Here is an 11,210-nt window from a genome sequence, read left to right on the forward strand (position 1 = left end):
CACACAAGGAAAAAAGAATAAAACAGATTTTTTTAGGTGAAAAAAAAAAAAAGAGAAAATGAGCTGACGGACCTTGGACTGACCATCTTTAGCCATGGCAGCTCATCGCTTTCCAGATGGTTGGGGATGGTGCGTAGATGTCAACGATTGGCCGCCTTATATATCCAGTTTTATTTCTTATTTTTCTTTTTTAAACTGGGCAGCCAATATTATGTTTTTTAAAAAAAGGCTGAAATTCTTTTTTTTTTTTTTTTTTGTTTGCTCTTCTCACGCTACCATTTTAGATACCCCGTCCAATCACGGACTGGAACCCCCCAAAATTTCAAAAAAAAAAGCGCCTTATTTGTCCGTTTCCTTCACACACACACACAAAATTTAATTTAAGAAAAACAACAGCTGGAGTTCAATGTATTTTTTTTTATGTTTAAATCAGAATTCGAGTCGGGTCAATAAATTGCCGAAAAAAAGATTTTAGAAAAAAACAAGAACGGAGCAAAATAAAAGAACTGGTATGGTGGGGGGAGAGAAAGGAGAAGAAAAAAAAAAAAAAAAATAGAAAAAACAGAAATAAATCCAACATCACAAAACAAGTTTATCGATCGAGGCGAGCATTAAACTTATCCAGTTTTTTAATGTTTAATTAAGAACCAAAAAAAAAAATAATAAAATAAATGAAAAGCGCACGCGCCATAACCCGGTTAAGAAGGAAAAGAATTCATTTAAAAACAAACCATCATTCGCTGATTGAATGCGCTTATTTTTAGAATTGGCATGTAAACAAAAAAATAATGTTGAATAAGAAGAACAAAGAAGAAGAAGAAGAAGGAAGAATAATAAAAAAGAAAAATGTGCATTATTGATAGTTCCAAATAAGCTTCGTTATACGACCGTTTTTGTTGTGCTTTTGTTAATCATTTCCTATGTTAGCACCTGTTCGCAACGAATTACCATAAAGCAGAACAAAAAAGGAAAAATCACAAAAAAAAAGTCAAACCTTAGATACAATATTTATAATATTTTAGCTTTATATTCAAATGCCTTATTTCATTATTAATTAATTGGGCGTTTCAATTCGATCTGTGTGTGTAGGTCGTTCGATTGTCCTTCAAATGCGTTTGGCTGGTCAAAGAGAGCTGTTTGCGGCTATGTACCATCAAAATGTTTATATATACTATTTTATTTATATTAAAAAGTTGATACTGGAATTAAAAAAAAAAAAATTAGCACCAAATAAAAGAAAAAAAAAAAAAAAGAAGCTGAAAATTCTTTACTTTCATCCATCCCTCCCCCTCGTTTTAAAAAATGACGTTTAAAATGATTGCTGTTTGGATTTAATGTCTAGTCATTCTCATTAGCGATTCATTAGAGAAATCAAAAACGATCGAAAATTAGAAGAAGAAGAAGAAGAATGATTTTCAAATCAATTCGTTTGGGGAGAAAATGGCACGCTTTCTCATTGTTATTTTTTAATTAATTGCTTTGTAAAAAAAAAGAAAAAAAAATCAGAACTTTAATTACTGCCCGTCGTTACCCCGGACGGTGATGATGACGCCGCCCGATTGCTGTGGCCGGATCGAGTGGTAGACGGAAGGCGATAAGCGCGGCATATCGGCGTGATCGGACGGCCGGTCGGCCGTCGTGTACTGCGAGCGGCTCATCGTCGTCTGCTGGCTGCTCTGTTTCGTCTCGCTGCTGAATCCGTCCACAAACGGCTGGACGCGCTTCGAGTAACTCTGGACAGAGTCGCTCTGGCTGTCCGGATCCTGGTTGGATTTAATCCGCACCGTTTCGGAATAATTCACCGGCGCCGGGATCTTGACAGCCGGAATAATGACGCCGCCATTGCTGCCGATCGAGCCGGCGTTGCTGAGCGTCAGCGAGCCGCGGCGCAGCGGCGTCAGCAGGTCCCGTTGCGAGCCGAACGGACTTCCGCCGGAATTGTTGCGGATGAGCAACGGAGGCGGAGTCAGCGGGACGGGATGATTCACCTTGCCTCCTCCGGCCACCGGAGTGCTGGTGTAGACGCGGTTGTTGAAGCCGGCCGATTGGGTCGGAGGCGACGGGGTGCGCGGAAGCCGCGCATCCGCCGACTTGCCGTCGATCACGTCCTCTCGATTGATGCGGATGTCCTTCAGGTTCTCATCTCCGTGGATGTGCATGAAGAGCTCCGGCGCCGAGTTCAGCAGCCCCTCCAAGAATTTCTGCCTCTTCTCGATGGATTCAACTTCGGGCGAGTCTTCCTTCGTGGTTCGTGGTCGCTCCGCTTTGTTCGCGCCGGAATTGTACGTCTTGGGCGGAGGCGGCGGAGGCGGAGCTTTGGTTTTGCCTCCGACGACGCGCGGCAGCGTCTGAGCCGGATTGGCGTAGTGAATTCCGGCGTTCTCGAGGAAGGCGATCCTGTCCTTCAAACTCCTGGCTTCCGGTTCCAATTCCGGCTGTTGTTGGCTTTCGTGCGCTTTGCTTGCGCTCTCGTTCTCCTCCTTGATGGTGTCGTTGGTGACGCCGCGGAAGCTGCGGTGCGTCGATTTGGTCGAAGACTGGAAGCTCAGCGGCTGAGCTGGCGGTTCGGTCGGCTGTGGCGGAGGCGGCGGAGGTGGCGGAGTGGACGGACTGGGAGAAGAAGAGGCCGCGGCGGCCGCCTGCATCTTGCGCCGGTGCAGCGAAGAGTAGCTCTCGCCTCGCGTCGAATCGTCCAGCGTCGGCGACGTCGGTGGCGACGACAGTGGCGACGACAGTTGAGCCAGACGCTCGCTGATGCCCGACTGCACTTTGGTGGAGGCCTGGACCGACTGAGCCGACGGCTGGCCCTCGGCCGGCTGCCTGACCCACTCGGCGTCGGGTTCGGCAACTTTGGGGCTGGCGGTGGCGTTGCCGCGACGCCTCGGCAACGTGTACAGCGCCGAACTGGAGTAGGGCTGCGGTGGCTGCAAGCTATTCAGCTCCGTGGTCGACTTGTTCAGGTCCAGTTGGCTCTTGCTGATGCTCGTCACGATGCCCGGGCTCTTGAGCGACGCGAACGGCTGATGGTTCAACTCCGAGCCGCTCGTCCGGTTCAAGAACGACGTCGATTTGTAGAGCGGGCTGTTCAAATTGGAGCCGCGGATCGAGACGGAGCGCAACGGCGTCGAACTCAACAGGCTCGATCGGCGCTGTTGCAACCCGCCGGCCAGATTTGCGGTGGCGCTAGTGGTCGACGTGCTCTGATTGTGCCCGATTTGGAAGCTCTGGCTACGGTTGACGGCCGACGATAAGTTCGTCACGCTCAGACTGTTGTTCTTGTTGTTGCTCATCATCGTGTTCGTGTTCGTGTTCTTGTTGTTGTTGTTGTTGTTCTGGACGCTCTTGGACGGCGTGATTGGCACGATGCGGCTCGTTGATTTGTTCACACTGACGCCCATCGTCTCGTTCATGCTGCGGTCCTGGTCGGAGAAGAATCGCGAACTGCTCAAATGATTCGTGACGTTGTTGTTGTTGTTGTTGCTGATGTTGACGCTGTTGTCCAGCGACGTGTCGGACAGCAACGGCTGTTTGCTGGGCCGTCGCGGTAGCGTCTGCGAACGGACCACATCGCTGCGGGCCGGTTTGTTCGGTTGGACGGGCGACAGTTTGTCCGTTTCCGCTTTGCCGTTGACGACGGCGGCCTTGGTGGCCGTGAAAGGATCTTCGCCCATGTAGTACTTCTTCATCGGTTTCACGCCGGCCCTGTCCAGCGTTTGGCTTTGTTGTTGCTGCTGCTGTTGTTGCTGCTGCTGGAAAGTGTCGTTGCGGATCGTTTGCGGATTGCACTGAGTGCCCGAATCCGTTTTGACCGTGGTCGAATTGATGCGTTTCGATTGTTTGCGCCGTACGGGACGTACTGGCGGGCTGGCCGGCTCTTCCACCGCGAACATCGGCGGCGATTTGGGGCTGCGGAACGATTCCGAAACGCGCAGTTTGTTGTTGCTGTTCGGTCCGAGAAACATCGACGTCGGACTGCCGTAATGATTGGAAGATGGCGGCGCCGGCCTCGGCGGAGGCGTTTTAATTGCGTAAGACTGGATCACTTTCGGATTGACGCTCGTGTTCGATCGGTTGAGGCTCTGGAACGACTTCTCCGTGTCGACGTAATAGCCCTGCGATTGCGACGAGTAATTGTTCGACCTCTGCTCGCGTTCCGGCACAGATTGAAGCGAAGAGTTGAGCAAATTCATCCGGCTGGTCGTGTTGTGTTGCTGATTGGCCATGTTGTTGCCGCTCACTGGAGAAGAATACATCCGCTCTGCAGGAGTGACATCCTGCTGTTTTGTTCCAGGCGTGTGCAACAAACTCTGCGTGCGGGTGATGCCCGAGTTAGGGCCGGACGTTTTGCGGCCGTTGCTGGACGAATAGTCCACAGTGGGACCCAAGCGGATGATCGTCCCGCCGGATCGGTTCGGAGTCTGATGTTGGTGCGGGGCCTGGTAGACGGGAGTGGACGTGCGCAGATCTTCGGCGTCTTCATCATCGATCGGTTTCACCGGAGGTGGCCATCTCCTCACTTGGCTGTTCGGGGCAGCGTAGGTCGGCTGCTGGACCGGAGCGGTGGGCGTTTGATATTTTTCCGGCATCGATTTGTTCATGGATTGCAGGAACGATTGACGCGCGGCCAGCGGATTGCTCTGATGGCCTTTCAATTCTTCCTTGTTCATCCACGAGTACGTCCCAGTGGCTCTTCCGGCCGAATGGTTGAACGAAGCGGCCCGTTTGACCGGCTCTTGATCTCCGGCCGATAAATTGCGGAACAATTCCGGTTTGCCGTTATTGACGGGGCTCTGATAGCTGGGCGGGGATAATTTGTTGTAGCTGGTGGATTGCTGTCCGGCTGCCTGGATGCGTTGCGATTGTTGTTGCGTCGACGTCCGGTTGAAACTGCTGTGATTGTTGATCAATCCGCCGCCGGAATAAACACGCGCATTGGTCAGCGGTTCGTTGGCCAACGGCTGCGACGGATCGTAGCGATCCGATCCCGAAGGATCGGACTTCATCGTCACGTTGATCCCTCCGCTGGAGACTTGGCTGGGCATCTTGTTCTTCTCCTTGGAGGTTTTGCCCGTCTTCGATGCGGCTAGTCCTATTTTACTGCCTTTGGCGGACCCGCCTCCGCCGTCCGTCGAACTCGGAGTGGACGATTCGCTGCCGAAGTGGCTGTCCAGCCAACGCGACGTTTCCAACTTCCTCGTCTCCTCTTCGGCTTCCAAATCGAGCGGCTTCTTGGTCAGCGCGTCCGTCCGCTCGGCCGTCTGCTCGGCCGTCTCTTGCGGAGTGGCGAGCGGAGCTTGAGCCACCAACTTGCTGGGCTGGACGACAACAGCAGGAGGAGGAGCCAAGTGTTGCTGCTGCTCGGCAACGTAGCCGTTCAACTTGCTGGCCTGTTGGCCGTCTACGACGTCCGGATGGCCGTACTGCACCGTTCTCTGCGTCGTTTGGAGCGGCCCGTGTCCTAGTTTCACCCCGCCAGAGATATGGCCGCCCTTTGGCACGACGAGGTATTCCACCTGAGGGCGAAAAGAAAGCCATTGACCATCTTGGAATCCAACATTAGGCCAGCAGGCCAGCCTCGAGATAAAAGGAAATCGAGCAGTTTATGTTTTTGAAAAAAGAAAAAGGGGCGAAAAAAAAAAAAAATAATAAGAACCTGATCCTCGTCTTGGATCGTCGTGTAATTATTTCGCGTCTCTTTGACCAGCTCGTGGATGGACGAGGTGTCGGACGCTGGACGTTCGTCGTCCGGCTCTTCGTCGTCGTCGATCTCTTCGTGATGTTCGTGACGCTTCGTCTCGGTCGTGATTCGCCCGTCTTTTTCTTCGCTGCGCTCCTATTTAATTTTGAAATTTGAATTTGGCGCTTTATTCAAATGTCGTTGATTTATTTTATTTTTTAAATCTTAACTAAACGAAATAGAAGTCTGTAAAATGTGAATTAATCGAAGGTCAAATCGGATAACCAACTCTCAATGGCCTTTTATGGAATGTCTCCCAAAAACGGGATTTCCAGCGAGGGGGGGGGGGGGGACAGAAAAAAAAAATTAAAAGACAGAAAGAGAGAAAGTTGTCGACTTTTAAGTTGTTTTTTGAAAGAAAAAAAAATGGCGTCAGGCAACGCGTTCGACATTTTTCGAAAACGTTTTTGGGTGGGGTCTATATTGGGTTATCACGCACAGATGATTACCTTTTTCACAGCCGACTTTTTCTTTTTTTTTTAAAGGGGGTTTCACACGAGAATGTTATCTAATCAAAGGTGGCAGACGTATGCCACAACTTGTCCGAATTGCATTGAATATTAAAGAATAAAAAACAAAAGGGCTAAAATAAGAGTTTAGTACCTCAGTGTTCTCTTGGTCGATGATCCGCTTGTGTTTGCGTGACTGATGGACGACGCGTTTGCCCGTCGTATAAGGAGCGGCCAGCTGTCGCTCTCCGCTTTCACTGGCGCTGCTGCCGGACGCTGAACGCCGACGCCAAGTCAACGCCTCCCCAGTTTCGTGGTGTTTCTCCAAAGCCTCTTCCAATTCCTTGTTGGTTTTTTTTTTTTTTAGTTGGAGGTTAAACAAAAGGCCAACAAAAAGAAAAATCAATTTTCTTTTAATTTAACACAGTTAAAAAAAAATCCTTAAAAAAGAAACAGCCGTTTCAATCGCGTTCGCCGTGTATGTGTCACGCAATGGAGGGGGGGGGAAACAACAAGAGACGTAAACGAACCTGTCGATAAAATTAACATAAAATCCAATTTGACGCGAGGCTGCATAAATAATTGAAAGAAATGATCATTTTTTTTTTTAAATATTTTGTTGGCTCGTTCAAGTTGTTTCACCTGTGGCGTTTTGGGCACGGCCGCAAGTGACCCTCAACGATGGACACACAACACGCACAACCTTAACACACCTGTGGATGCTAGTGATCACGTCACTCGACTGCAGACCCCGTTCACTTTGCCATAGCACCAACGTTCAAATGAACTCAAACATTAAAAAAAATAAAAAAAAGAGGGGGAACTTCGAAGGTGGAACATGGCCACTCGCGCAACACACTCGGCCCTTTTTTTCTTAACTCTCTGTGTGTGTCGAAGCCCCCGAAACTCTCCAGTGTGTAAAGTCTGGTCGGAGGAGGGAGGCTGACTGCTGGGCCAGAAGCAGCTCAGCCAAAGGGAAGGAGTATTTAAAAAGATAAAAAAAAAAAAAAAAAAAAAAAACCTACTTTCTATATCCTCCCGCTCACGGCGATATCGTATAGTCGTTGTTGTTTTCACCTTGCACGTTCGGGCTCACGCCATGTAGGAGGCGGCTCAAAAAAAACGACTAACAGAGCAAGAGGAATGAGAAATGCCATCATTGACAAAAGACGGCATTCCACCCAGTGGCGTCTACAAAAATAATAAGGACAAGGGCCTTTTTTTTTTTTCCTTCTTTAAGGACGAACTATTGTTTCTGAATATTATTGCGTCATCATTTCCATATTGAGTTTTAAGTTACAAGGGAAGAATCATTGCAGCTGTGTGTTTCAACCTATATATCTTGATGTATAAATCGTACGCAAACGCAATCAAGAGTTAAACCGGATCACATGTGATAGGGCTCGTTAGATGGCTCACGATGCCGGACATCGAGATAGACGTGCGCCAACAACATCCGACCGGATGTCGATGCCAAACGGACCGGTCAAAATCGCAGATGGTCACACGTTCAAAAAAAAAAATGCCAACTTGCTACGTTTGAAGCGTTTAACCTTCATGTGTTTTCTTTTTGGGTGAGACACACGTTGGTCGTGATTGGACAGTTTGTTATTGGGGCCTTTAGCTCCGTCCGTCCTTGATGCCGACATACTGTTCAAGTCAAACGTCAAGGTCTTCTTTAAAAAAAAAAACAGACATGCAAAGATACACTTCGAAAGAGAGATTGCATTGTACTTGTATGGAATCCGAGTCACGGACATTGAAAGGAAAGTTCCACGCGATCCTGTTTGGCTCTATCTGACAGACGATTATGGGTCAGTTGGTCTTGACCGACACAGACATTTTTTTTTTTTTTTTTTTTGGAATTTTCGTGAGAGTCGATCGCACAAACAGATTGATCGGTTTTTCGACACGCTCTCTTTGATGTTTTTGCCATTGAAAAACAAAACAAAAACAATTTCGGTTTCGTGTCCATTAAAACTTTCTAGACTATTCCGAAATTTATTCTGAGCTGAAAACGCAATTGCCTTAGTGGAAACATCGTGAAGATTTCCTAACGTTCATGAGCAAAAATCTCATTGGACGGCGTATTTGAATAACGAACGATAAACTTCAAAAGTTATCCATTTTTTTTTTTTTTTTTTAAATTCCACCAGCGACCACACGACCGTCGATCAACAACATCCTGACTCATTACCAAAAGAAAAAACACTTTTCTTTGTCGGCAGCGGCTAGCGGCGGCTTTTCTCTTCCATTTCGGAGAAAGTTTCAAACACTTTCCGCTCTTTTCTTTTTCCGAAAAACACAAAAAAAAACTACCAGATGATAATGGGTATATCGGGTAGAAACAAAGTACTCGAAAAGATAATGGCACGTCTGACAAAAAAAAAAAAAAATCGGGCACGCACGGAAACGCCTGAACCGGTTCGAACGACACACTCATCTTTCGTGACAAGTGGATGAACGTGAGAAAGAGAGCAACGCAGGTTGATATCGAAATGGCAAGGCTTTTTTTTTTTTTTTGATACGATACCTGGTGAGTGAGATGACCCAGATGGTGGACTTGTTCCGTTTCCAGCCGTTCGTCGATCTCGTCCCGCGTGTTGGATTTCTTCTCGTGCTTCTCCCGGACGATGACGGCACCCGGAATGGCCACCCAGCCCTCAGGCGCCAATGCAGCCACTGTCCCGTCTTCGTCGCCGCCCGTTTTCTTACAACATCCAAAACAAAAACGAAATGAACGTAACGCAAAAGAAACAAAAAAAACAAAACAAAAAAAACTAAAAAAAAACAAACAATTGGGGCCATCCGCTTTCGTCATTGTCCAGTCGTTCACCTAGCGGTCGGTGTCTAGACTAGACCAACACGTTCACGCAATTTGTTTTTGTTTGTTTTTTTTTCCCGCCGTAATTAGGACTGCGATCGTAAACTGGCAATCACCAGGATGATTTGCTATCATTCACTAACCCCTCGTAGGATGAACCTTCAAAAGGGCCGTGACATCGATCAGCTTATCGCAAGTCGTGAGTCAACAAGGGCAATCTCAATGCCCGATTTTGTTTTCAAAAATGCAACGTGAAAATTGTAAATGCGTGTCGAAGCTTCCGGATGTGTTTCAATTATGGATCGACAATTTTGTCTTTATTTGGTTTTGTTTTTCTTCGTTTGCTCTCGTTCGTTCAGAATGCGTAACAGCAGTTGCTCACGCTCTTATGGAAATGTTCTCTTATCGCATTGAAAATACCTCTGTGTGTTCTTCCCGTTTGGTCTCGGTGTCCTCGGTTGTGCGGGTGGTCACCTGCGGTCCGCTGTCGTCGACCACCTGGCCGTCCTCGGTCACGATCACTTGTCTCTTGACTCGCGTTTCAATCTGCTTCGTAGTCACCTGCTCCACTTTGCGTTTCTTGATCCACTCTTCTACATTTGTAAAAAAAAAAGGCCAATTAAAGAAACGTTAATCAAAAAAATAAAGAACGATTTTACCTTGTTTCTCAATGGCCATCGTATCAAAATCGCCATCATCCTGTCAAAAGATAACAAAGAAAACAATGCAAACGAGACATTGTTTTTTTTTTTTTTTTTTAGATTACAATCTGAAATTCAATCTCGGGACGAATTGAAGGAGAAATCATGTTTTTGTTTTTTTTATGAACGACAATGAATTGACAATTTCTTTTTTATTACAAGGAAGTAAAAAAAATATCACCATGTCCATTCATGGTTATAAAACTATTTGGGGCTGTCCCGAAACACACACAAAAAAAGAAAATCGGGATCAAACGAAATGTTTATTTGAATATATATTAGCGCTAAAATATTGTAAAAGAGCCAAGTCTTTGCCCAAATTTGAGAATACTACACGTTGAGGGCAGGAACTGATTGTTATACATTTATACGTCTGTGTGTATGTGTTATAACTGGAACCCTCCCAAAAAAAAAAAAAAAAGTTTTCCTTCGTTCAAAAAGAAAAAAGGGCCCAGAGCGTAAAGTTGTTGTTGAGCGATGGATCAACAGAGAGAGAGAGCGAATACGACGTACTCCACCCACACTGGAGAAATAACGAAAAATAGCCAAAGATAAAAGAAAAGCCACACACGGAAAATAGCAAAAAAAAACACATAGGTGTGTCGCAATACACCTTTACACACAACGATTCCTTAATTTTTTTTTTTTTTGCGCCCAGATTTTTGTTTTTTTCCCACATCGTTTTTTTCTTTGTACAATAAACATTTCATTTTCATTCAATTTCTCAATCATAATTTTCGATTATTTCGGCAATCACGACGTTTTACTTCGAAAAGGCTCTACGTTCAAACGTGAATCGATTCGTTTTCTCAGCTTTTTTTTTTTGCAGACTTTCGAATCGAATTGCACGAGAGCGTGAAAAAGCGTTGGGGTCGGGGGAGCGTGTGAAGTAGGTAAACGCAAAAATGTTTGAAAATGGCAAGAGTTTTTACCTTTAGGACGAGGGCTAACGGAGGGCCCGATGAAAAGTGTTGCGTGAAAGCGACGGCCTGGCCGTCGTTGTCCATGTCGCCACCGATGGGCATGTGAGCCCCGGTATCACAACACGCAAAAATAACAGACGCGTTAAGTGAACGCAACTATAAACCGAACTGATTGAACGATTGAAACGATCTAAAAATCGCAGTTGTGCGGTTTGACTGAGCTCGAGACGCCACCACCGCGGCCGACACCACCACCCATGTCAATCCCGGTAGAATGACGTCATACAAGACGTGTCTTGTGGCAATGCAAGAGAAGCGAGGAGGGGGGGAAGGGCTCGCAACGGTGGGTGGTGGTCGCCGGACAGACTCTGCACACACACACACACATGTACAAAAACAAAATGCAGGAAGAGGTTTTCTTTGGCTTGTTACGAAAGGAAATGGAACAACCTAGAACACACGAAGCAACAACAATATTAACAACAACCCACTTTCAAAAGGCGAGAATATAAGAGAAAGAGAGAGAGAGATGAAGCACAGCAACGTCGATGTTGCTCCATACGCTAGCGGAGACTG

At 46.8% G+C, this 11,210-nt stretch overlaps 1 protein-coding gene across 1 annotated transcript; it reads right to left on the minus strand.

Moving 5' to 3' along the window:
• Positions 1-391: 391 nt before the first annotated feature.
• On the minus strand, positions 392-11,002 carry LOC130692928 (putative uncharacterized protein DDB_G0291608). Its single transcript, XM_057516018.2, has 7 exons — positions 10,644-11,002; positions 9,670-9,709; positions 9,431-9,603; positions 8,720-8,896; positions 6,341-6,529; positions 5,654-5,833; positions 392-5,513 (listed from the first exon to the last, which is right to left on the minus strand). The coding sequence occupies exons 1-7, from the start codon at positions 10,734-10,736 to the stop codon at positions 1,515-1,517; spliced, it is 4,851 nt and encodes a 1,616-aa protein (XP_057372001.1). The 5' UTR covers positions 10,737-11,002; the 3' UTR covers positions 392-1,514.
• Between the last annotated feature and the right edge of the window lie 208 nt (positions 11,003-11,210).

The sequence above is a fragment of the Daphnia carinata genome, chromosome 3, assembly GCF_022539665.2.
Source record: "Daphnia carinata strain CSIRO-1 chromosome 3, CSIRO_AGI_Dcar_HiC_V3, whole genome shotgun sequence".
Lineage (NCBI taxonomy): Eukaryota > Metazoa > Arthropoda > Branchiopoda > Diplostraca > Daphniidae > Daphnia > Daphnia carinata.